The following is a 27,632-nucleotide window of genomic DNA, read 5'->3' on the forward strand; positions in this document are numbered from 1 at the left end:
TCTGTAGTCGCGGCGAGCAGGTGCTACTCTTTGTTGTGGTGCGCGGGCTTCTCATTGCAGTGGCTTCTCTTGTTGCAGAGCACGGGCTCTAGGTGCACAGACTTCAGTATTTGTGGCTCACGGGCTCTAGAGCACAGGCTCAGTAGTTGTGGCGCATGGACTTAGTTTCTCCGTGGCATGTGGGATCTTCCTGGACCAGGGCTCGAACCCGTGTCCCCTGCATTGGCAGGCGGATTCTTAACCACTGCACCACCAGGGAAGCCCGAAACTTAATTTTAACCAAGGTAGTAAGTGTACTTCAAGACAATTCATTTAACTTTGAATTCCTTTTGCTTTCACTAATCTGTACAGAAGAGATCTCTAGCACTTTTGTATAGAAGAGTTACCTTTGATTCTCTGCAAAGTGTTATGCAGCAGATTTTTGTTTGGTTTAGGAATCAGTAATGGGGGATTCTTCACTGTATAGCATGGTATGGGAAACTCTTGCCACCTTTCCAGTTGCCATTTCATTTGTTTTTCCAAAAAGTGTGAATTATGGTTTAGGACTATGAAAAAAGTCATGGAGGACAGAAATGTATTAGGCACAGTCCCATTCATCCCGTAGCCTATACTCTATAAAAAGTAATAAGATACGGTACTTCCCTGGTGGTCTAGGGGTTAAGACTCAGCACTCCCAATGCAGGGGGCCTGGGTTCAATCCTTGATAACGGAACTAGATCCTGCATGCCGCAACTAAGAGCCCTGCACGCCACAACGCATATCTCACATGCCACAACTAAGACCCAGCACAGATAAATAAATATTTAAATACTTAAAAAATAATAGGACAAAACATGAATTATTCTAAAACTAGATGTTAATGATCACTACCATAGGAGAAATATACAATAAAGGGCAAAACAGTGAATTTCCTAGTTGAATAATGTAAAGTACTAATTTTAAGTGGTTTGAAATTGGACTGAATTGGAAACTGAGTAGCCAACTCTCTAGTTCTAGCCATAGAAGTTAGATAGAATGGAGGGAAAGACTCCCTACCCCGTCCAGAAGCAGATCTTTGTGGAATGTTGACTTTGAGGTGTTAGAAAACCATTTAGGTTACTGAAAATGTACCGGAAGTCATCCACACTGTGATAAAATTTGAAGCCAAGGTGAAAGTTGAGTTTACCTAGCAAAAGAGGATACAGCAATAGTTCTCATAGTGTAGTCCCTGGACCACCACCACCACCAGCAGCATCTGGATGCTTGTTAGAAAACCCAGTTTTTCAGGTCCCATTCCAGATCTACTGAATCAGAAACCTTGGGGATGGAACACAGCAATCTGTGTTTTGATAAAGTCTCCAGGGGATCCTGTGCACACTACAGTTTGAGAGTCACTGGGACAAATAAAAAAAATGGAAGAGAGCTAAAGACCCCAGTTGAAGGTTTATAAGGCTGAAGAAGACAAAAGGAAGTCTCAAAGTTGGAGAGGATCCATGGGAGCCAAACATTCATGGAAGCCATGGGAGGAGAGAAGTTCAAGAAGGAGATAGTCAGTATTGTCAAATGTTATAGGAAGTTTAGTTCAAGTTGGGGCATTTGTACTAGTTCACAAATAGTACAGATGTGAACTGTTGTGCAAGCTTCTTAACCTTTCTGAGCCTCAATGTGTGCACCTGTAAAATGAGTCTGGAATCATGCTCTTCCAAAATTTTAAGATTTTTAGTGAATTAAATTATATACTAGATGTCAATTATGAAACCAGATGATTCATGAAGCAATCTTTCTGTACCATAGCCATTAAATTTGGCCATAGTTCTAAAACCTAACTTTGGTATTGAAGCTCTCAAGATTGGTGATTTTTTTGGTTTGTTTTTTTTGCGGTACGCGGGCCTCTCGCTGTTGTGGCCTCTCCCGTTGCGGAGCACAGGCTCCAGACGCGCAGGCTCAGTGGCCATGGCTCACGGGCCTAGCGGCTCCACGGCATGTGGGATCTTCCCAGACCGGGGCACGAACACGCGTCCACTGCATCGGCAGGCGGACTCTCAACCATTGCACCACCAGGGAAGCCCCTTGAATTGGTGATTTTGATAACAACACTGCCATATACTTGCATGAGTTAAGTGATGGTAGAGCAGATACTGGAGGATTATGTAACTTGGCTAGATATCAAGAACATACTAGTGCTGAGGGACTGGCATGGACGGTGGAGATGCCTTGTTTTCTGGATGTAAATTTTTATAAACTGCCACGTGGAAGCGTGACAGTTAAGATGGCTGGGTCAACTATTTTTCTGTTTATTAACACTAGAAACACACAGTTGAGATTTGAGTCATATTTATGGGAAAGCAACAGAAGCCATACTGATGAGCTATTTTGTGTTTTTTGTGAGAATTGTAAAAGTGACAACAAATATCACTTTGATTTAACAAATAGGTAAAGTGAGGTATACAGTAGTGATGCTTAAGGTGAGGATACGTGTTATTTGTTGTTGGGAAAACTAGTAAAATAATCTTGTTCAGCCTTCAGAGGCAGAAGCAGGCCTCTGAGCGACCTGTGACCTTGCCTGGACTGCACGCCTGCTTGCACACCTAACAATTACTGCTAGCAAGTCAAATGGTGCTTACAATAAGAAAGGGAGTGGGTCTTGCAATGTCTTGAGCCCTGAGGACCTGGCCAGTCCCCTGGAGTCTGGAAAACCTTGTGACTCACATGGTGAAATCAACAGCATTGTTAAAGTGAATCCCGAGCTGCAATTTTTTTTTTTTTTTTTGCGGTACGCGGGCCTCTCACTGTTGTGGCCTCTCCCGCTGCGGAGCACAGGCTCCGGACGCGCAGGCTCAGCGGCCATGGCTCACGGGCCTAGCCCCTCCGCGGCATGTGGGATCTTCCCGGACCGGGGCACGACCCCGTGTCTCCTGCATTGGCAGGCAGACTCTCAATCACTGCGCCACCAGGGAAGCCACCGAGCTGCATTTTTGCACGCAAACTGGTATCAGTTTGTGGCCTGGAATTACAAACGGAAGCCCCCAGAACTCTAATCTAAAGTCTCACCCGTGGGGTGGACGCACCACCCGGGACCCTTCCCTACTGGGGGTCCAGACTGCTGTTACTCAGAACCTCCCAGCTTCTGTTTGGATCTGGAAGTAGGTGTTGGCCCAATCCAGTGATGCATATGCCCTGTTGTATTTCTCTAATATTCTTATTCCTTTCCTTCTAATGATTGTATATTAAAATTAAGTTAAATCAGCTTTCATTAAAGAGTGGATTAAAGCTGTTTATTTGTGTCAAATGAGTGGTAATTTTGCCAGCGAATCCAACGAACCTTAAAACTGAAAGCAGGCTTTCGGCAAAACATTTCTTAAGTGCTTAAATGCCACACTGCCCCCAATTTTATCTCATGAAAACTTTCCAGCATACTTGTAATACCTACTATTTAGTTGCTCCTTCGAGATCATTTCAAGGTTCTTAATAAGGGCTTATTTGGATGATGGAATAAATGGAAGACTGAAGACCTATATTCACTTAAATTGAATATATGCTTTATCTGATAAGGGTAACAGATTATTAGCTATGGCATTACCTAGAATACATGTATATGGTTTAATCCATTATTAACTATTCGTTGAGTGCCAGCCTTTATTGGAGTCAGATCCATAAGGTGACATTTTATGTAGTGAAAAGGTAGGAAAAGGTCTGGACTTTTAGAACAGTTCCCTCGGCATTTAAGATATGAGGAAAAGTTGGAGAAGTAATACACTTGACTAACCTGGATGCTGTATGAGTTCTGAAGTATCAAAAGAAGTGACTAAGGCGAGAGGCAATGCCATATACAAATTCTTGCACACTTCACAATACATTCTCTAATAAATCCTATGGCCCTATATGTTTCTGTCTCTGCACAGAGATAAGTTAAACAAACAAACATACAACAAAAAATGTAAGCCAAACAATTCAAAATAAAATACAAAGGAATCACAGCACTGAAGGAGACTATTCATAAACCTTAGCAACCCTGTTCACAAGACCATCTCTGCAATCCTAAATTCTCCTGTATTCTACAACTGCTCCAGACTCTTTCCCATGAATCTAAATAATTTTCTCCCAGCAACTATGTAGTGTGACTTAAGCTCTCAGGCTAAGTCTTCCCACCTTTCTTACTGCTCCAGTCCCCAGGTTTGCAAGGTGTCTCTTTTTTGGAGAGATTGGGGTTGGGGAAGATTGGAGAAATAGGGGTAAGAGAAGGGATTAGCAGTCTTACTTTAATAAACCTTACCCTGATCACTTTAAAATATTCCTGGTTCAGTTCAGGTGATGCTCTGGGGGAGGGGGTTGATACATTTGCTCAGCCCCAGAACCCAAAACAAAACCCCGAAGTTCAAATTCAAACCCTGAACTATTCTTTCCACTCTCCTTTTTTTCATCTTTCTTATATACTGTTTGGACTTACAATGACTTTGTACACCAAAACCGACAATACAGTGTCATAGAGCTCTGTGATATATTTTAGTCAAAGCCTAGTGGAGCCCTGAAGAGGAAATAATTTACATTGCCTGTGGAGTAAGGGAGGCTTCAAGAACCTGGTGTCCCTAAAGCTGCATCTGGAAGATGTGGAAGTTCATGCAATACTCAGGGAGTTAATATCTCCTCCAGGATGGAGCATGGAGTGAATGAAGAACAGTGGTAGTAAAGGCAGGCCAAAGTCATATTACAAACGCCCTTCAATTACTTGCTAAGAAAATTGGAGTGACTATTGTAGGCAGAAAAAAAGAGGAGAATCTCATCATTATTTATGTCTCTTAGATAACTGTCAGCAGTGTGGGAGATAGACTTGAGTTCATAATTAAGGTTTTGTTTTTGTTTTTTAAGTTTTTTGGCCGCACCCATGGCATGTGGGATCTCAGTTCCCCCCACCAGGGATAGAACCGGCACCCTCTGCATTGGAAGTGCAGAGTCTTAACCACTGGTCTGCCGGGGAAGTCCCTATAATTAAGGTTTTTTGTGTGTTTCTGTTGTTGTTTTTGGGCCTAGATATGAGTGTTAACTAGATCAGCCTAAAGGCAGGAAGGAGATCAGGAATTTCTTTTCTACAGACACTTAGGGGTGAATTTAATAGATGGAAAGATGATAAGGGATTAAACCAGGAATATTTCAGTGGCAATAAAGAGGCAGGGATAGATGGAAAGATTTCAGGGATAGCATGGGAAATGTGAGTCATGTCACCTGCACTCTATACTATTATGTAACCTCAAACACTTGACAGTTGAGGCTTCCTCTGACTCATCCTGGCAAATGGCACACATTGCGGGGAGGTCTGTTTCCCAAGCTACCTATGGTTCATTCGTGTGCCCAGTAGATTGCCAGTCTCTTTAAGGCAGGGATCATATCTCTTCTTCTCTGTGTCCCACAGAAAGGTGTGCTGATGGTTGATGAATGATTGGAAACTAGACATTCATAAATGACTGAAGATTACACGCAACCTGGCAATAAAAGCACTAACATTAAAAATTCACGGATAGCAAGACACTACACCAATTAACGTTAAACCTAAACTTTCACAGCACTTTTTCCCCCCATCTTTTTTAAGCTGGTAAACTACCCATCCCACACGTAACTATAGAGGCTAAAGTACTGGCTTCAAAGTAACTTTTTTTAAACAGATTTTATTGAGCGGATTTTATGTGCCAGGGAGTGTTCTAAGAAGAGACCCACAACACAGGAGGTACAGGTTTCTATATCCTTTCACGGTTACTACACACACGACGTAAGTCCCTAAGTCCCGATTGCAAACCCGCTTGCCGGACCAAACCTCTGACGCTCGAATTTCCGGGGGGAAGCGTGAGTATGTTACTACGGATCGATTGCTTTTGCCTGGCGGAGACCTATCTGGAAGGGCCCTGCACTGGGAGGCAAAGGAAAGGAGGTTAGTAAAGGACGTACTCCTCGGGAGGGACCCAGAGCCACTGAGATTCGGAAGGCCACGCTGCCCTCTTTGGCTGGGCATCCAAGCGGGTCGGAGAGTTCAGTCATGTTCGCCCCCGCGGTGATGCGCGCCCTGCGCAAGAATAAGACTCTTCGCTACGGAGTTCCCATGTTGGTGAGCGCCGTGAGAAAAAGTGGGGGAGGGATTCCGGAAGGGGTGGGACCACAAGTCTGGCTGGAAGGAGAGTTCTGTGAAACTGTAGCGCGTGCGACCGGGAACCGCAGTCTGGGCTAGGAAGGGGCTGGCGTTTAGGCGGTCCTAGTCTCCTAGTCTCTCCCCGCGCTGGTAGTGGGATCTCGAGTCCCCCTTTTACCTCTTTGGTAGTTACCTGGATGTGCTTCTGGAGTGATGTCAGAACCAGATTTTAACCCAAGTCTGGGTGATTACTAACCTTCCATCCTACCCCGCTCCGCGCCCGCCCGCCCCCAGCTACAGCTTGACGACACTCTGCATCATTGGAACTAGTTGTATTTACTTAATTTAACTGTATAATTTCGGGCATCTTCAGGTGTCAGCTTATTAGTTTGTGAACTGGCTTAATTCTTCCAGGCTTGTGATGAGTTAAATAAATCCTTGTGAATTGAACGAAGCACGTTGTAGCAGCCCTCAAAACATGGTCGCTGAATTATAGTTGATATTTTTAAAGCACGCTGAAAGTAGTTTTGGTGTCTATTTCTTTGCATCTGTTCCTACGCGGAGTTCCCAGAAGGTTGCGTTCGTCTTGAAATTTAGATTGTTGTTGGCTTAACACACCACCAACCCGAGTGGGAATCCAGCGAGACCACTCCGTTTCTTTTCAGTTTGACCTTGGCAAGTTACTTTGCTTCAGCAAGCCTTGATGTCATAGTAAATGAAACAATTTAAATGAAAAGCATGTGGACAAAGTCCACTTTCTTTTAAATAGTTTATTGCTTTGGTATGGATTTGGTACAGGTGAAGTTACTAGCTTTTGCATTTAAGCAGGACTAAAGGAAAGAAATGACCTTAGAAAAGTAATGAGTTTTTTTACTCATCTTTGATGAATGCGGATTTCTTGCTCATCTTCGGAAACTCCTTTTTATCTATCTTTCTAAAAGATTAAAGAAAGCTGTAAGACAATGTAGCTGATGGGGAATGTGTAAAAACTATCCTCCCTGTAGATTCCCCTGCCACAAAATAGAGATCCATTCAAAAATACTGTGATTGTAGTCATTACCTTGAGGTCACCTGCATGTCCCACTGGAAGACAGTTTGATTTTGTTTCTTATCTTTCAAAATCATCAAAGCTAAGCTCTTAAAACCAGTAGTATTAAAGTACCTTCTAAGGTTTCCCTCATTTGTTTTATTTCATGGAGTGGAGACTACCACAGTAGACTTCTTCCCAAGTATATTTCTCTATACTGGTCTCTGTGTCTATATTGGACCTGTACTATACTGGACCTAGGTCTGTGCTGTTTCAAAATATGGGTCCTAGACATATAACTACTTTTGTAGAGGAAAATGTTGAATTCAGTACTCTAAAACCCAACACTACTAGAAAGACCTCAAAAGATACATCGTCTTCATCATGTATCAAATATTCCATAATTACTATAGTATACTACTATACTTCAAGTTGAAATTATTTCCTCTCTTAGATAAATGTTAATGCTTGCTTCATAAGAATCTTTATTCAGCAACATACAGAAGAGGACTTAGAGTACCAGGTATAGGCCAATAATACTGTCCTTCCCTGCTCTCCCAAACCACTTGAAAAAGAGAATATATTTGTTGTCTCCCAAACCACTTGAAAAAGAGTGTATATTTGTTGTTTCAGTTTCCACACTGTGCATTTAGTCGGCAGAATTTACCTTTCTAATCTGACCAGTGACTATTGGTTTCTACATTCTAAAAAATGAGCCCATTTAATGTTTTCTGTTCAGTTGTTTTTAGTTTATTCAGTGTTATGCAGCTATCACCACAGTCTAATTTTAGAACATTTTCATCACCCTAAGAGAAACACCATACTCACTAGTAGCCACTTCGTGTTGTCCCCTACCCTTCTCCCATCCTAGTTAACCACTAATCTACTTCTGTCTATAGATTTCGTAGATAATATAACTTATGGTCTTTTGTGACTGACTTTGTTCACTTAGCATAATGTTTTCAGGGTTCATTCATGTAACGTATCAAAACTTCATTCCTTTTAATGGCTAATATTCCATCAGTTGGAATATTTATTTTTCATTGATGAACATTTAGGTTGTTTTCATTTCTTGGCTATTATGAATGATGCTGCTATGAACATTCATGTACGGATTTTTGTATGGATGTGTTTTCATTTCTGTTGAGTAAATAGTAGTAGAAATGCTGGGTCATATGGTAACTCCATGTTTAACATTTTGAGGAACTGCCAAGCTATTTCCCAAAAACTACGTCATTTTACGTTCCCACCAGCAATATATGAGGCTTCTGATTTTTCCATTCTTGCCAACAGTTTTCATTGTCCACTTTTGTTTTTAAATTAAACCCTTACTAGTGGGTGTGAAGTGGTATCTCACTGTGGTTTTGATTTGCATTTCCCTAATGACTAATGATGCAGGACATTCGTTCATACAGTGGATTATTGTTTATCTGTATATCTTCTTTGGGGAAATGTCTATTCAAGTCCTTTGCCCATTTTTAAATGGGGCTGTTTTTGTTTTTATTGGGCAGAGGTTTTCTTAAACACCTGGAAGCAGTAAGTTTCCCAGTGTTTGTCAAGGGGCTCTGTGTGCTTGATTGGGTATGCCTTCAGTACCCAGGCAGGTTACACTTCGCCTTAAGCTGTTACTTCTTGCTTGCTCAGAGCCTCAAGGTTAGCCACAGGTGAGTGTTTAGGGCCTTCTCAGATCTCTCCTGAGCTTACGCGCTGCTCTGGGCACGTGGACAGTTCTGCTCATGTGCATGTCCTTCCAGAGTGTCAGGAATATGTTTGAGCTTTTCAGAGTCCGCTATGGACACCTTATGCCTCATATTTTCCTTTGAGTTCTTTGGTTAGACTATTCCTTGCCCTGTTTTCTACCACCTCAGGCAGTATGATGTTAAACAATGGCCTCTGAATTTTTTCAGCAAACACTTCCAGGGAGAAGTCTGTTTGCACTAGTTGAGCTCCAAGTCAGGAAAACTAAAGACAGCCTTGCGAGTGGGTCTTCCAGGGAACCACCAGACTGGTCAAATAATGAAAATTCTCAGGGAATAAGACTTCAAGGAGCTCCACCCCATTATGCTCCTTCCAGCGGTTACTGCTTTATATCATGATTTTAGACTGCTGGTTTTCATGTTTACCAAGGAGTGTGGGTCGAGCCGTGGGAACAGGTAGGCTAAAAATGCCACCAAGCTTTCTGCTTTAACCGAGATTCAGTCATTCTCCTTACATAAATGTTCCCAACATCACTGCAGGCCTTTTTTAATTTCCAAAGTTCTGAAAAAATAGATTTGACAACTTTTGCCAGTGTTTTCATTGCGTTAATGGAGAAGGTTTTGGAGATTCTTACTCTGCCATTTCACTGATGTCACTTTTTTTGTTTTTGGGGGGGCTCTGGTGAGATTTTTCTAAATTTTCATTTGTTTATTGCTCTTTGAGGCACTTTTATGATGGTTCCTTTAAAATCTTTGCTAATGTCACTTGATAGTCTTTCCTAATTCAAGTTGCTGTTTCCTGATTCTTGTAACAAGTGAATGTTTATTTTATCTTGGACGTTCTGTATAGTATGTTAGGAAACTTTATATTCTCTTTAGGTCTTCTACTTTAGCAGCGGTCACCATGCTTGCATTAAGCTTGTGGATAGAAGTTAATGTAGGTAGAGTAGATCAAACACTGTGCCCTGGGGGTACTCCAAGTTCAGAGGGTTGGGGTGTACAGGAGGGACCAATACAGGAGACTGAGAAGGGTTCTCAGTGAGGTAAAAGGAAAACCAGGTTTAAGGGAAGAGAAGGAAAATGTGATCAACGGTGTCCAATTTTGCTCATGAAATAAGATGAGAACAGAGAGCTAAACGTTGCATTTAGTAACATGGATGTCCGTGATGGTTGGAATGGGTCTGAGAGAAAGTGGAAAGAGCAGCAAGCACAGACGACTTGTTTGAGAAATTTTACTGCAGGTGAGAACAAAGAAACGGGATAAGAACATGGGGAAGTAAGGTCTAGAGAAATTTGGTAATAAGATGGGAGAAATGATAGCATTTTTTATGATGAATCATGCAGTGTGGTGAGCAAGATTTTTGATGAATCACTGCCCTTCAGTATATAAGATGGTTGGGATCTAGTGCAGAAATGAAGATATTTAGCTAGGAGTGTAGATACCATGGTAATGAGTGGTCGGTAGTACAGTGCCATGTTGACACTAACTATGTAGCATTAGTACAGACTTCATAGATTAAGTGCACAGTTCTCCGTAAAACTCCCCTCATCAGACACCAGCTGAAAGCTGTGCGATATTAGGCCACCTGTGCTTCTGATCAACTGGTTACAAATTCAGTGGTTCCTGATAGCCCTGAGCGAAAACAGGTAGTTCCTGAGCGAAAACAGGTTCAGTAATTCAGTAGATTGACTCAGAACTCAGGAAAGCACTATACTTAGGATTAGTGTTTTATCATAATGGTTATGAATTGGGAACAGCTGAAAGAACAGGCCCTTAGGGCAAGGTCTGGGGAGGGTCCCAAAGGCAGAGTTTCCTTGTTTTCTCCCTGTGGAATCAGGGTATGCCACCATCCCAGCACATTGATGTGTTCACCAACCAGGAAGCTCATCCAGAGTTTTTTATTGGGATTCTATTATTGGGATTTTCATCATCTATGGTTGATTGGATCATTGGCTGTGTGACTGAACTCAATCTCCTGCCTCACTTTCCTCCTTGGAGGTCAGGAGGTCAGGTGGCTATCACATGGCTCAAGGTCCCAACCCTCTAGTCACATGGTTGACCATCCCCGCATGACCAGCCTCTATCCTGTGACTATCTAGGGACCCACAGTGAGTCATCTCATTAGCATAAACTCAGCTGTGGTCCCAATAACAAAGATGCTCCTGTCACTCAGGAAATTCCAAGTGAGTAGCTCCCTCCCAAGAACCCAGGACCAAGACCAGACAAATTCTTTATTATGTAACACGTGGGTATTGCAATGGCAGTTGTGCAGAAAAGAGATGATGGGGGCCTAGACTAGAATATTAGAAGAAGATATAGTCCGAAATTGTCAGATTTAAGAAATATTTTGACAGAACTCAGTGATGGATTAGATGTGAGATAGGAATTAGAGGAGCTAAAGATGACTCCAGAGACGCTGGCTTGAGTAATTGGATGAAAGTATTTGACCTTAATTGGGATGTGGAAGATTGATTAGCAGCAGATTGGGGCAGAAAGAGTGTTGGGGTAAAAAATCAAGAATTTTTTCATGTTAATTTATATATACCTGTTAAACTTTCAAGTGGAGATGTCAGGTAGGAGGGCAGGTCTTCACTTCAGTGGGATGTTTCCCACTGAAAATGTACATGTGGAAGTTGTTAGGTTATAGAAGCTATTTAAATCCGTGGAACTGGATGGCATCACCTAGGGACTCTTTTGGTTGTGAATAGGTAAAAAAGGTGTGAAGACTGAGCCTTTTGAAATACTCCAACAATTTGAGATGGGAAGGTGAGGAAGAATGAATAAAGGGAGGCTGAGAGGAGTTAGGAAAATCACAGGTGTGTTTTTTTTGTCACCAACCAGGGTTCTTGGCCTTCCTTAATCAACAGATATTGATAAGAGGCCAGACAAGAAATTCAGGCAAGACTTTATTAGCAGGGGGGAGCGAAAACAGGTAACAGGTTCCCTCGCTCGCTCGAACCCCTAGGGTGGGGGCCAGCTGATTCCTTATATGGGGAGAGCGTAGGGATGTGTCCATGGGTGGGGCTAAAGGGGTGGCTTAGGTGGTCTGCCTACCCCTGTGTGGTGTTGAGTGTAGGGGGCATGTGCAGTACCCTGCTTTTACTCCTGACACCGTGTTTTTGCTCCCGGCTCTTCAGAAGCGGCAGTTGGGTTTTTGGTCTTTTTGTATCTTGTTGTGCATAATTTGTCCCAACTGTGCATGCTTGCAGTAATTTTTAGTCCCTAATACTTTCTTTGCATTTTGTTGCTGGAGGAGAAGTTTGTCCAGGTGCAAGCACTGCAGCAAAGGGTCCCAGGTCCCAGGTCCCAGCGTGTCCCATTTTCATTGAAACCAAGAGACAAAAAAGTTACTTTACTTATACAAAGAATGATTACATATTGACATTGGAAGTATTAGCTGGTTATATATAACAGATATTTTTCCTGGTTTCTTGTCTTTTGATTTGATGTCATTTTTGTTTTATTTATTTGCAGGTAAGAGACTAAATTTTTATGTGGTCAGGTTTATTGGGTTTTTAAATTCATAGCCTCAAGGTTTTGTTGGTATTCCAACTTCAAAATTATAGAATTTTATATTTTACAGTGTTTTTATCTGTTTGTATTACTTTAATTGGTAATATTAAAATATTGATGGTAGGGATCAAACTTAATTTTTTTCCAAATTGCTAAACTTACAGCTTGAGGATGAGAGTGAAGCCCGTTAGATTATCGGAGGAGATGCTAAGCAGCAATGGCCATTCATGGGCTCTTTTAAGGTGTACCACATACTGAGAAGGGAAACATACTTCATGAGATTGTTTTATCACTTGGTTAGAAAATGGAGAAAAATGCTCTCTAATTGGCCTATTTTGCAAAATCATAAAATTGAAAGAATTCTAGTCTTGAAGAAGCAAGGCCAGGATTTTATTCCTGGATTTACCCATTACAATCATGGGCAAGTCATTTAGTTCGCTGTACTTTTATTTCCTCATCTATTAAGTGTATATTTTTTCCCCTAGCTCATAGGTCTTTTGTAAGAATCAACTAATATAATGCTTCTGATGGTGATATTTAAATAAGGTCAAGTACAGGTGGGGGTAATGATTTTGGTATTTGCTCATGTGCTAAAATGTTTCCCAGTGATAGTGTGTACTATATCTACTCTGAGAAGATGAATGGTAACTCACCAGGGAAAATAATCTATAAGATTTTGTATAATCTGCCACGGTTGGTGTTCAGATAAGTAATGTATAGATAGACTGAATTCTGCCCTTCTATTTTGTTTAATCGTTTCCCTGTCTTGTTTCAGTTGCTGATTGTTGGAGGTTCTTTTGGTCTTCGTGAATTTTCACAAATCCGTTATGATGCTGTAAAGATTAAAGTAAGAACTGTCATTGGTGTTTGACATGTGTACATGTATGTTCTGGTTTATGAGACACGAATATTCAGTAAACTAAGCTGTCTTGAGTTTTATCTTGTTTTTTATGACTGATACCTGGGGACTTCCCTGGTGATGCAGTGGTTAAGACTCTGCTCTTCCAATGCAGGGGACATGGGTTCGATCCCTGGTCAGGGAACTAAGATCCCACATGCTGCATGGTGATGCCAAAAAATAAAATAACTAACTAACTAAATATAATAAAAATAATACAAACAGCTGTTTAAACAAAAAGACTGATATATGATCTTTGGACTCTTTAAAAAAATTTTTTTATACAATTTCTAAAGGTTACTTTCCTTTTACAGTTATTACAAAATATTGGCTATATTCCCTATGTCGCACATTATATCCTTGAGCCTGTCTTACACCCAACAGTGTGTACTGCCCATGCCTTCACCCCTGTTGCCCCTCCCCCCTCCCCACTGGTAACCTCTAGTTTGTTTTTTATATTTGTGAGTCTGCTTCCTTTTTTGTTGTATTCACTAGTTTGTGATATTTTTTAGAATCCACATATACGTTATCATACAGTATTTATCTTTCTCTGATTTATTTCACTTAGCATAATGCCCTCCAAGTCCATCCATGTTGCTGCAAATGGCAAAATTTCATTCTTTTTTTTATGGCTAAGTAAAACATACGTGTGTGTCTGTGTGTGTGTATGTATATATATATATATCTATATATATATACACACACACACAGACACACACGCATTTTTTTTTTTGCAAATTATGGGTTTTTTTTTTAAGATCTTTATTGGAGTATAATTGCTTTACAATGGTGTGTTAGTTTCTGCTGTGTAACAAAGTGAATCAGCTATACATATACACGTATCCCCATATCTCCTCCCTCTTGCGTCTCCCTCCCACCCTCCCTATCCCACCCCTCTAGGTGGTCACAAAGCACCGAGCTGATCTCCCTGTGCGGCTGCTTCCCACTAGCTATCTATTTTACGTTTGGTAGTGTATATATGTCCATGCCACTCTCTCACTTTGTCACAGCTTACCCTTTCCCCTCCCCAGATCCTCAAGTCCATGCTCTAGTAGGTCTGACACACATCTTCTTTATCCATTCATCTGTTGATGGACACTTAGGTTGCTCCCATATCTTGGCAACTGTAAGTGATGCTGCTATGAACATTGGGGTGCATGTATCTTTTTGAATCAGTGTTTTTGGTTTTTTTTTTGATATATACACAGGAGTGGAATTTTGGGGTCATACTGTAGTTCTATTTTTAGTTTTTTGAGAGCCCTCCATACTGTTTTCCACAGTGGCTGCACCGATTTACATTCCCACCAACCGTGTAGGGGGGTTCCCTTTTCTCCACATCCTCACCAACATTTGTTGTGTTATTTTGATGGTAGCCATCCTGACAGGTGTGAGATGATATCATGTATACTCAATATACTAAGCAGTCTGAGTTTTATCTTGCTTTTCAAGGCTGATATATGATCTTTGGGCTCTTTCTTACTCTTTAAAATAACATTAATGATCACATGGAAGTGAATCATGAAATGTATAGAATTTAGTTATCTTTCTCCTCACTCACTAGAAACTTTGCAGTTCTGTTAGCTTTTTCCCATAAAATATGCTCTGATGTAGCCATTTTTAGGATCTAGAAGGGACTAAAGAACAGGGGACAATAATTTCACTCCATTTTATTATTCTAATTGTAAATTGGCTATTTTGTATTAATACCAGTGAATTATAAGTTATATTGATGTGTATCTTTAGTAACTAATACTAAAAGAAAGGAAAATTATCTTTCATTATAGTGATACCTGTCTTTTCATAGCGATCCTTTTAACGCGTATGCATTTGTGGTAGGACTGTAGTGGTTCCTGCGTAGATATATGACTGTCTTTATTTTTACAGGTGAGGAATCTGAGTCTCAGAGAGCTTAAGTAACTTGCTTAAGGCCATGTGGCTGTTTAGGGCTAGAACTAGGATTCCCACCTCTGTGATTACACAATTACTGTCAAATTCAGGTCTGTTGTTACAGACCAATTCTGGCTCATTCATTCAGAAGTATGTAGCTTTTGTTCGTGGCACACCTCTGATATTTGAGGGTTTTTTCCTGAGTACGGGTGACCCTTGAACAACAGGGGTTTGAACTGTGCTGGTCCACTGATACCCAGATTTTTTTCAATAAATACTACAGTACTACACGATCTGCAGTTGGTTGAATCCACGGATGCAGAACTCGCAGATATGGCATGGCGGGCCAACTGTTATTTATTGAGGAAAATCCTTGTATAAGTGGACCCTCGAGGTTCAAACTCATGTTTTCAAGGGTCAGGTGTATTTCATTAGCAGACCTCAGTAACGTTGGTGGGAGAGTATTAAAGGCCTATTCAATTTTTTCAGTTAATTTTATGGTTTAAGAGAAATACCAACGCTAGCTAGTCTTCTTCTTCTTCTTATTTTTTGCGGTACGCGGGCCTCTCACCGCTGCGGCCCCTCCCGCTGCGGAGCACAGGCTCCGGACGCAAAGGCCCAGCGGCCATGGCTCATGCACCCAGCCGCCCCGCGGCATGTGGGATCCCCCCGGACCGGGGCACGAACCCGCGTCCCCTGCACCGGCAGGCGGACCCCCAACCACTGCACCACTGGGGAAGCCCTAGCTAGTCTTAAAGACAGTAGGTATTAGAAAAAATAGTAAATTTAAAAGGAATATATACTTTCTATGAGGGAATAGAGCAATTATAACTGAGTTTTAAAGTTTCTGTTAGCATTCCAATTATTTTATTAAGGAATTTTTTCCCTTTTGCTTTAAGATGAAAGTTATAATAATCTGACTTTTAGAAATGGGATGGCATGTACATATTTGAAAAATAATTGAATATTTGTCATGTGTTTATCATATGTTAGATCCTACAGATAAAGATTCATGAAACTGGTTCTTATAAAGTTTATAGCATCATCAAGGCTGGGAGACATCTAATATAAAAATGTATCCAAACATACAATATAACAATGCCCAGTGAAATGCTGTATTAGAACTCTGCATAAAACATTACTAGAACTTCAAGGAGAAGCATACGGTTTAGACTTGGCAAAGGGGTATCAGAGAAGGTCTGCTAGAGGTATCAACCTTTGAATTAAGGTTAAGAATGAGTCAGAGTTAGCTAAATGATGGAAATGATTAGTATTATATAACATAGAGTGGCTAACATAGAGGGGAGATTGGGGGAGCAAGATAGGAGGGAGGAGATTGTTTCAAGTGGAGATGCAGAGACCTGTTAAGACACTTTGGCAGTAGAGTATAGATGAACAATAATGGAATCTGAAATAAAACATTTGCAATGAAGATAGAAATGAACGGGTTCCAGAAAAATTTTTAGCAGCAAATTGATAGTGATATAATATTAAAACCTGAATAAATATCAGATGACTTGAGGCTTTGCTTTTGAGGACTGGGTAAATTTTCGTAGCAAGAGAGAGTGAGGGAGATTGCAATAACAGAAGAGGTCTAGACGAGGGGGTCGAAGTAAAGAGAACAAAGGTGGGAGAAATGAGGCTGATTGAAATTAAGAGGATGAGATTGGTCAAGGTCTATGGAAGGAGGCTGAGAGGACAAAGTTGAGGTGAGAAGGATCAGAGAACAAGACCTACTGAGACTGAGATGTCCAGGTTGGTTGATGTTGAGAAGTCAGACTCAGGTGAAGTCAAGAGTCAGTGTTTAGGTGAGGTTGAGTTCAAATAAGGTTGAGAGGGTAAGGTGGATTAAATTTGAGAGGAATTGAGAAGGTAAGATTGGTTGAGGCTGACAGCTCTTACAAGGGTTGAGAGGTTGAGATTAAGGAGGAGTCGAGGGAAAGATTGCTGAGGTCAAGGGCTGGGGGTCAAGACTGTGGTTGAGAGGACAAATTCAGTTAAGAAAGATCAAGGATAAGTACAGCTGAGAAGTTTTGAGGAGGGTGGAAAAAGACTGTATTGATTCAGAGTGACCAGCCGTTTTAGGTTGCCTGGAGCTGTCCTGATTTTAGGACTGAAAATCCAGTGTCCCAGGATGTAAAAATTCCTGCTCTTCAGTTGTGGGTATGGAAGTTTGAAAGGAAAGTACAGAACCCATGAGGCGGGCTTAAACAAATAAGCTGAAAGCAATAGCTTTCAATTAGTGTGAAATAGACGTGACATAGCTCATCTGCCTTCATTATGGCTGTTGCTCTTGTTTTCTCCTGACTCCTAATGCTAACAACTGTGGCTCCACAGTAATAGATTATCTGCTTTTGCATCATTCCAAGTAATATGATTTAAGTGTACAATTAAGTGCACTGTAATCCTGAGCATTAACAGTCTTTTTTTTTAAACCTTTGCTTGACTGTTGTAGTTTGTAAAGAAATAGTGCTTGTTTAATTTTTTCCCTTTTAAACAACTTAAGTTGTTTCCATGTCTTGGCTATTATGAACAATGCTGTAGTGAACATGGGGTGCAGATACCTCTTCAAGATAGTGATTTCATTTCCTTCAGATAAATACCCAGAGGTGAAATTCCTGGGCCATATGGTAGCTCTATTTTCCATTTTTTGCAGGAATCTCCATAGTGTTTTCCACAATAGCTGTACAAATTTATATTCCCACCAACAGTGCACAAGGACTCCCTTTTTCCACATCCTCTCCATCAGTTGTCATTTCTTGTCCTTTTGATAATAGCCATTCCAACAAGTATGAGGTGATATCTCATTGTGGTTTTGATTTGCATTTTCCTGATGATTAGTCATGTTGAGCATCTTTTCATGTACCTGTTGGTCATCTGTATATTGTCTCTGGAAAAATGTTCTGATCCTCTGCCCATTTTTTTAAGCAGATTTTGTTTTTGGAGGGGGTGCTACTGAGTTGTATGAGTTCTTTATATATTTTGGATATTAACCTTTTATGAGTTATATGATTTGCACTTATTTTCTTTCATTCAGTAGGTTGCCTTATCATTGTGTTGATTGCCTTTTCCTCCCCCCAGTATTATGTATGTGAAATTCATCTCTATTTTAGCTCTAAATTCAGGGTCAGCAAGCTTTTCCTGTAAGGAACCAGGTAGTAAGTGTTTTAGGCTTTGTGAGCTACACTCTTCCACAACTATTGAAATCTGGTGTTGTATCATAAAAGCAGCCATGGACAAAAACAAATGAGCATGGCTGTGTTCAAATAAAACTTTACTGACAAAAATGGATATTAGACTAGATTTGGTCCATGGACCATAGTTGCTGACCCCATGATTTTTTCATTGCTGTATGGTATTCCACTAATTATACCATAATTTATTTATCCATTTTACTCTTAGACATTTGAGTTGCTTGGCAGTTTTGGTTACTGAAAATAATGTTGCTGTGAACATTCTTGTATATTTTTCTTGCTGCATGTGTGCAAAAAAGGCATTGCTGGATTATCACCTTCATTTGATAATTTCCAAACTGTTTTTCAGAGTGATTGAATCAGTTGTAGGGAAGAAAAAATAATTTTCCCTTTACCCTTCTACATTCTTGTCTGAGATCCTTCTGTAATAAAATACAGATTAATAAGAGAAAAACAAACAGAAGTTTAATAACATGTATACCTCTTGTATACATGGGAGATACCCAGGAAAAGTGAGTAAAACTTTCCCTACCACCACCTTAAATACTATCTTAAGACAGAAGAAGGATGTTGGAGGGGGAGGGCAGTTATGAGAGGTTACTGGGAAAAGCACAGTAAAAGGGTAAGGTTGTTACACAGATTTAAGTGGGTACCTTCTCGATTGGTAGAAGTTTCTTGTGATTTAGAATCATCCTTCTCTTCCTGGTACTAAAAGGGAGATACTTATAAATGGAGATTTCCTTTGTAAATGTATGTGTCCCTCACAAAAGTGTAACTTGTACTGATTTTCAGAGCTTGCGCGTTTGGTGTTTCCTAAAAACAATCAGCTCAAGATAACCTTTATGCCAAAGAGACATATTTTGGGGTGTCATATTCTGCTTCCCTTCACATTCTGCACTGCTGCTTTAAAACAAAGAATGTCGTCCTCCATCCAGTTCTGTAGGTGATCTTGGGTGGCCTTGGACTGCAGTGGCTTGAAACAGGATTTCGGTTCCCTGGCCAGAGACTGAACTCAGGCTGTGGCAGTGAGAGTGGTGAATCCTAGCCACTAGGCCAGTGGCCAGTAGGGTTTGTAGAAGTGAATTTCCACAAAGAGATGGAAAGTAGTGAAACAAATAAAGTGTTTATTAGGAGGAAAAGAGTATGTGTGAAAAAACTTAACACAGGTGGACTCAGAGAAAGAGTCGCGCCCTCGTGGTAGTTGGAATCACTTACACGGGGCATTTCTTCTGGGTTTCCTCTGGCCAGTCATCTTGCCTTTGCCTGGCTCTGAGTCCATATTTGTTTATGTCAGGGTCCTCCCCTGTGTGCACACGCATCTCTTAGCCAAGATGGATTCTAGCGAAGAGGGCTATGGGTAGGTTGACATCACTTACTGTGGGGTGATGCCCCCTCCCTTTTTGACCCCCGAGGAGCCTTTCTGCGCATGCATAGTCGGGAAGGTCTCCTTGACCTCGAGAATGAGAAATATGTGGTCTCTTTATCTTTTATCTGGGCAGGGCTCGGCTCCTCCTTGATTCTGTCCCCCAACGGGATAGTCTCGAGCTGCTCAGCCTGGGGCCCATCTGTCTCCTGCCTCATAGGAATCAGGTAATTAGCCACTACAATCACTGACCTTACCATACACCCTGAAAGGAATTCAAGACAAAGAACAGGATGAGACACTCTGCTTTGGCAAAACAGGCCCTTAGTTAGATATATTTTGGAAAAAGATTTTTATGAACCTGGATTCTTGCATCTTCCCATACTCAGAAGAGCACTAAAATCATTAACTGAGATGTCTCTTCCTCACGACTAGCAATAACCTTCTACCGAGCTGTATGCTTGATTGCACGTATTCCTTAGCCATATATATACTCTCTATATACTAGCCTCTTCCCCTACCTCTTCAGAGAAATTCTTCAGATTTATCTGGGAGGTTGTCTCCTGGGCTATAGTCCTCAGTGAGACACTGGATACTCAACCGAGAGCTCTTATATTGTGCGTTTTTCTTTCAGTCAACACTGCTAACAGTTTTTTGTACCCCAGGCTCCAAATACTTGCCAATACTTGCTATTATAGGTTGGGGTAGTTTTCCTCATTTTGGTTTTTAAAGCTGTTTTGGTGGGTGTGTTATGAATTGTTACCTAATTATGTGATGAATTTGAAATTTTCGTGATGATGAAACTGAGTCCCCCTAAAGGTTCTTGTATTGAGTCTGATTAATCTCTCTATCCAGAACTCTAGTCCCTTTCTTGTCCCATCTGACCTCAATCTTGAGCTAACTGAACACTAATCAACCAGAGTCAGATGACTAAAAAATTGCCGTTGTTAGTAACATTATTAATGTACTAAAATTGCTATTATAGATATCATCATTAATGTAGAAACTCAGGTTGTTTCTCTAGGGCAAGACTAGCTCACAGACCCCTGAGCCATGGACTGCCTGGGCAGAGAATCATAAACAAAAGACATCTTGACTCTCAAAACTGCAATTAAGAAGATGATTAATTCCATCTTCTTTTGTAATATATGCTTGTAATGTGATGAATTTCCTTTTAAGCATGGCCATGGCTATGTCATGAAAGTTTTAATATGTAATATATTCATAATCAATCGAATTAAATTTGTTTTTATTTATCCGTGAGCTATTTCGAAGTGGTTTTCCTTAACTTATAAACATAGGGAATTTTCTAGTTACTATTTTTTATTGATTTCTAACTTGAGTGTGTTGTAATCAAAGAAAATTTTCATTGAGTTCTTTCTTTTGATATTTGTTGAGACTGGCTTTATGAGCTAACACATGATCAGTTTGTATGAATGATGTATGCTTGTTGGGTACATAATAAAAGTACGTTGTTGGGTACATACTAAAAGTTTATACATTCATTTGGTCAAGTTTGTTATTTGTGTTTTTTCAAATTTCTGTGTTTTTGACTTTTTATATCTGTTCTCCTACCAAGAGAATTGTGTTAACATCTCTCATTATGACTGTTTGCCTATTTCACCGTGCTTTTAGGTACATATAATTTCAGAATTATTATGTCTTCTGGTGAATTGAATTTTCATTGTAATGAAACTTTGCGTGGTAATAATGCTTTTTCCCCTTACAACCTATTTTGTTGGATATTAATATGGCTTCACCAGCTTTCTTTTTAATCTCAACCTTTCTGTAAACTTAAGTTTTAGATATATCTCTTATAAACAGAAAATATGTTTTAATAGTTTTGTTTTATAATTGGCTCATTAAATATATTTCCATTTAATGTAATTTAAAAATATATTTGGGTTTAAATATGCCTTCCTTTTATGTGCTATTGTTATAATTATTTCTGTCTTGTTGTTGTTCTCTTTTGGATTAATAACATTATATTATTTTGCTGTTGTTCCATTAGTTTGGGAGCTGTAGTCTTACTCTTCCACTAGAAGTTTCACTAGAGACTGTTGTGATCTACAGATTTTTTTTTTTTCCTTCTACTGTTTTGTTCTTGATGGGGAGCAGAATACACCACCCCACAATGTGCCACTTTGGCATGTGGATTGTTTTAAGCTGAAGGCAATTATGACCCAACAGACTCAGGAAAAGCTTTTTATCTCTTCCTTAACTGCCCAAAAGGATTTAGGTAGGAAGCCTGTACAGGAAGATAGCTATTATGAGAGAGAACTTTTTATATCAGAAGGACTTATCTGCATGGCATGGAAACGTTTGTTTACCAAACATTTGGTCTTCTCATCTTCCTGCTTCTTCCTCTTTGAAGCCCCAGACCCCTACCCCCTTAGCTCAGGATGGCAAATAAGTCTAAGTTGACTACCTGTGAGTCTTATGTGTTTGTGGGGCTCCCATACATACATAATTAAACGTTTTTCTCCTGTTAAATCTGTTTTATGCCAGTTTAATTATTAAACCAGCCAACGACCCTAGAAGGGAAGAAGGGAAAATTGTTCCTCCCCAACAGTCTGGTTTTGGTATTGGGATAATGTTGACTTCATAACATGAGTTGGGAAGTGTTTCCTCTTTTTTATTTTCTGGAAGTGATTATGTAGAACTGGTGTTACTTCTTCCTTAAATATTTTATAGAAGTTTGCTAGTGAAACCATCTGGGCATCTCGTTTTCTTTTTCAAAATGTTTTTAGCTATGAATTTAATTTTCTAAATAGATGAGACTATTCTGGCTATGTATTCTTCTTTCTCTTACATTTTCTAATTGGTTTTTACTTGCATAAAGAAACTATATTGATTTTGTATGTGGATCCATGCCCTTTGATTTGTGGATGTTGATCTAACTACCTTGTTGAATTCTCTTCAACAAGCAGTAATCATAGTAAATATTCTTAATAGAGAAACATTAAAAGCATTCCTATTAAAGCTAGGAACAATAAAGGAATATCCGTAATTGTAGCTACTTTTTAAGTAATATTTTGGACAGCGTAGCCTATAAAATTGAACAGCACACTGTGTTTTTTTAAATTTTATTTTATATTGGACTGTAGTTGGTTAGCAATACTGTGTTAGTTTCAGGTGTACAGCAAAGTGATTCAGTTATACATATATACGTAGCTGTTCTTTTTCAAATTCTTTTCCCATTTAGGTTGTTACATAATATTGAGCAGAGTTCCCTGTGCTATACAGTAGGTCCTTGTTGGTTATCCATTTTAAATATAGCAGTGTGTACATGTCAATCTCAAACTCCCTAACTATCCCTTCCACCCCCCAGCCTCCCCACCCCCCCAACCATAAATTCATTCACTAAGTTTGTGAGTCTGTTTCTGTTTTGTAAATAAGTTCATTTGTATCATTTAAGATTCTGCATATAAGCAGTATTATACAATATTTGTCTTTGTCTGACTTACTTCACTCAGTATGGTGATCTCTAGGTCCATCCCTGTTGTTGCAAATGGCATTATTTCATTCTTTTTAATGGCAGAGTAATATCCCACTGTATATACGTACCACATCTTCTTTATCCATTCATCTGTCGTTGGAGATTTAGGTTTCTTTCATGTTTTGGCTATTGTAAACAGTGCTGCAATGAACATTTGGGTGCATGTATCCTTTTGGACCATGTTTTTCTACAGATATATACCCAGGAGTGGGATTGCAGGATTATATGGTACCTCTATTTTTAGTTTTTTAAGGAATCTCCATACTGTTCTCCACAGTGGCTGCACCAACTTACATTCCAACAAACAGTGTAGGAGGGTTCCCTTCTCTCCACACCCTCTCTAGCATTTGTTGTTTGTGGATTTTTTGATGATAGCCATTCTGACTTATGTGAGGTAATATCTCACTGTAGTTTTGATTTGCATTTCTCTAATAATCAGTGATGCTGCACATCTTTTCATGCGCCTCTTGCCATTTGTATGTCTTCTTTAGAGAAATGTCTATTTAGGTCTTCTGCCTATTTTTTGATTGGGTTATTTGTGTTTATGATATTAAGCTGCATGTGATGTTCATAAATTTTGGAGACTAATTCTTCGTTGTTGCATTGTTTGAAAATATTTGCACCCATTCTGTGGGTTGTCTTTTTGTTTTGTTTATGGTTTCCTTTGCTGTGCTAAAGCTTTTAAATTTCATTAGGTCCCATTTGTTTATTTTTGTTTTTATTTCCATTACTCTGGGAGATGGATTGAAAAGGATATTGCTGTGATTAATGTCAGAGAGTGTTCTGCCTATGTTTTCCTGTAATACGTTGTGTGTGTCCAGTCTTATATTTAGGTCTTTAATCCATTTTAAGTTTATTTTTGTGTATGGTGTTAAAGAGCATTCTAATTTCATTTTTTTACAGGTAGCTGTCCAGTTTTCCCAGCACCATTTCTTGAAGAGACTGTCTTTCCTCCATTGTATAGTCTTACCTCCTTTGTCATAGATTAATTGACCATAGGTGCGTGGGTTTATTTCTGGGCTTTCTATCCTGTTCCATTGATCTATATTTCTATTTTTGTGCCAGTACCAGACTGTTTTGATGACTGTAGCTTTGTAGTTTAGTCTGAAGTTGGGGAGCCTGAATTTTCCAGCTCCATTTTTCTTTCTCAAGATTGCTTTCACTATTCAGGGTCTTTTGTGTCTCCATACAAATTTTAAGATTTTTTGTTCTAGTTCTGTGAAAAATGCCATTGGTAGTTTGAAAGAGTTTGCATTGAATCTAGATTGCCTTGGTTAGTATACTTATTTTGACAACATTGATTCTTCCAATCCAAGTATATGGTATATCTTTCCCTCTGTTGTGTCGTCTTCGATTTCTTTCATCAGCGTCTTATAGTTTTCAGAGTACAGGTCTTTTGTCTCCTTAGGTAGGTTTATTCCTAGGTATTTTATTCTTTTTGATGTGGTGGTAAATGGGATTTTTTCTTTAATTTCTGTTTCTGATCTTTCGTTGTTAGTGTATAGAAATGCAACAGATTTTTGTGTATTAATTTTGTAACCTGCAACTTTACCGAATTCATTGATGAGCTGTAGTAGTTTTCTGGTAGCGTTTTTAGGATTTTCTATGTAGGAATCATGTCATCTGCAAACAGTGACAGTTTACTTCTTTTCTAATTTGGATTCCTTTTATTTCTTTTTATTCTCTGATTGCCACAGCTAGGACTTCCAAAACTGTGTTGAATGAAAGTGGTGAGAGTGGACATCCTTGTCTTCTTCCTGATCTTAGAGGAAATACTTTCAGCTTTTTTTGAAATATTTATTTATTTTTTAATTATTATTTTGGCTGTGCTGGGTCTTCGTTGCGGCACGCGGGCTCCGCATTGCGGCATGCGGACTTTTTAGATGTGGCATGCGGACTCTTAGTTGCGGCATGCATGCGGGATCTAGTTCCCCGACCAGGGATTGAACCCGGGCCCCCTACATTGGGAGTGTGGAGTTTTACCCACTGGACCACCAAGGAAGTCCCTGCTTTTAGCTTTTGAACACTGAATAGCTGTAGGTTTGTAGTATACGGCCTTTATTATGTTGAGGTATGGTTCCCTCTATGCCCACTTTCTGGAGAGTGTTTTTCATAAATGGGTGCTGAATTTTGTCAAAAGCTTTTTCTTCATCTATTGAGATGATCATATGGTTTTTATTCTTCAGTTTGTTGATGTGGTGTATCACACTGATTGATTTGTGGATACTGAAAAATCCTTGCATCCCTGTGATAAATCCCACTTGATCATGGTGTGTAATCCTTTAATGTATTGTTGGATTCAGATTGCTAGTAGTTGGTTGAGGATTTTTGTGTCTGTGTTCATCAGTGATATTGGCCTGTAATTTTCTTTTTTTGTGATATGTTTGTCTGGTTTTGGTATTAGGGCTATGGTGGACTCATAGAATGAGTTTGGGAGTTTTCCTTCCTGTGCAATTTTTTTGGAACAGTTTCAGAAGGATAGGTGTTAACTCTTCTCTAGATGTTTGATAGAATTTGCCTGTGAAGCCATCTGGTCCTGGGTTTTTGTTTGTTGGGAGTTTTTCAATCACAGTTTCAATTTCAGTACAGTAAGTCCCCTACACATGAATGAGTTTTGTTCCAAGAGTGCATTTGTAAGTCCACTTTGTTCGTAAATCCAACAAAGTTAGCCTAGGTACCTAACTAACAAAGTCGGCTATATAGTACTGTACTGTAATAGGTTTATAATACTTTTCACACAAATAATACATAAAAATCAAACATCTCAAAAAACTAAAGCATTTTTAATCTTACAGTACAGTACCTTGAAAAGTACAGTAGTACAGTACAACAGCTGACATACAGGGGCTGGCATCAAGTGAACAGGCAAGAAGAGTTACTGACTGGAGGAGGGAGAGGAGGGGGGCGATGGTAGAGCAATAGGAGGAAGGATCGTCAGCAGTAGGAGGTGGAGGGCAAGGTGCAGTTTCACTCACGCCTGATGTTGATGGCGCAGGTTCTGGCTCCTTGCTGGATTCAGTTCTATCCACCCTCTTGAAAAAATGATCCATTGATGTCTGGGTAGTAGCTCTTTTTTTCTTGTCATAGATGATATGGTAGCACTGGACTGAATTCTGAACGTCTGCTGCAACCTTTGTGCACCATTCTATGTTTGGGTCCTGTGCCTCAAAACCTAACAGTGCCTCCTCAAATAAAGAAAATCCCCTTGCCATTTCCCTTGTTGTGAATCTCTTCGGTTCTTCAGTTACTTCTTCCTCTTGTCTCTCTTTGTCCTTTCTCTGGGCCTCCAATTCCATCAGGTCTTCAATTAGTACTGTAACCTCCTTGTGTTGCACAGCAAGGAATTCAATGAAGCCATCCTGTTGCAGATCTAGCTCCAGCTTCTTGCTTAGGGTCACTGAGTTGCTGAAGACCTCTTTGGGCTCCTCATCCACCTTCTCAAATCCACGAAAATCGTGAACAAACTGCAGGCAAAGGTTCTTCCAAACCCTATTCGTGGTGATGGCCGTAACTTCACGCCATGCAAAGTCAGTGTTTTTATGGCTTTGTAGTCCTTCCAAAATTGTCAAAAGGTGGTTTCTGATTCCTGTCACTCGCCTTTACTGCGAAAAGTGTGATGTAAATAATATTTCTTGAAAGTCACTATAACGCCCTGGTCCATAGGTTGAATGAACAATATAGTATTTGGTGGCAGATGCACTACTTTGACGTTGGGATGAAAGTCATCCATGAATGGGGGTTGGCCCCGAGCACTGTCAAGCAGCAAAGGAATGTCGAATGGGATGTCCTTCTCCGAGCAATATTTCCCTACCTCCGGGATAAAGTGGTGGAAAAACCAGTCCTAGAAAATGGCCTGTGTAACGCAGGCTTTGGGGTTACTCTTCCACACAACAGGAAGAGATCCCTTGGCTTTGTTTTTACGGGCTCTTGGGTCTCTGAATGATAAACTAAGAGAGCCTTCAGCTTCATATTGCAGGAAGCACTGCCACCAATCAACAGAGTTGGTCTGCCCTTTGCTGCTCTATAGCCTGGCATTAACTTTTCCTCCTTACTGATGTAACTTTGGTCTGCCATCCTCTTCCAGTACAGTACTATCTCATCCACATTAAAAACTTGCTCTGTTGAATACACGCCTTCATCAGTAATTTCTCAAAGAGTTTCAGGAAATTCCCGGGTAGCTACCGTATCTGCACTCACTGCCTTGCCACTTACTTTTACGTTGTGAAGTTTGGCTCTAACCTTGAACCCGTGAAACCAGCCATTGCTGACATTAAAAGATGTGCCCTCTGATTTTTTGCTGAGTTTCTTCTTTAAGTCTTTGTAAAGGCTTTTAGCTTTGTCTTGAATCAGCATAAAGCTGAGTGGGGCTCAACACTGTTGCTGATCCTGCATCCATACACTGAGAAGTTTCTCCATCTCTTCCATCATTCTTCCACACTTCTTTGATATTATTGTCGAC

The 27,632-nt window shown here is 40.0% G+C and overlaps 1 protein-coding gene across 5 annotated transcripts in view; it reads left to right on the plus strand.

Moving 5' to 3' along the window:
- Nucleotides 1–27,632, plus strand: part of COX16 (cytochrome c oxidase assembly factor COX16) — a 66,571-nt gene that overhangs the window by 26,910 nt on the left and 12,029 nt on the right. For 2 of the 5 annotated variants that reach the window (XM_073800317.1, XM_073800316.1), the window contains exon 4: nucleotides 13,108–13,179. In XM_073800317.1, the coding sequence (XP_073656418.1) occupies nucleotides 13,108–13,179 (72 nt within the window). Of the gene's footprint in view, nucleotides 1–5,905; nucleotides 6,074–13,107; nucleotides 13,180–27,632 lie in introns of those variants that run through there. The other 3 variants (XM_033850991.2, XM_073800318.1, XM_033850992.2) reach the window with 3 other exon arrangements.

Source organism: Tursiops truncatus, chromosome 2, assembly GCF_011762595.2.
Source record: "Tursiops truncatus isolate mTurTru1 chromosome 2, mTurTru1.mat.Y, whole genome shotgun sequence".
Taxonomy (NCBI): Eukaryota; Metazoa; Chordata; class Mammalia; order Artiodactyla; family Delphinidae; genus Tursiops; species Tursiops truncatus.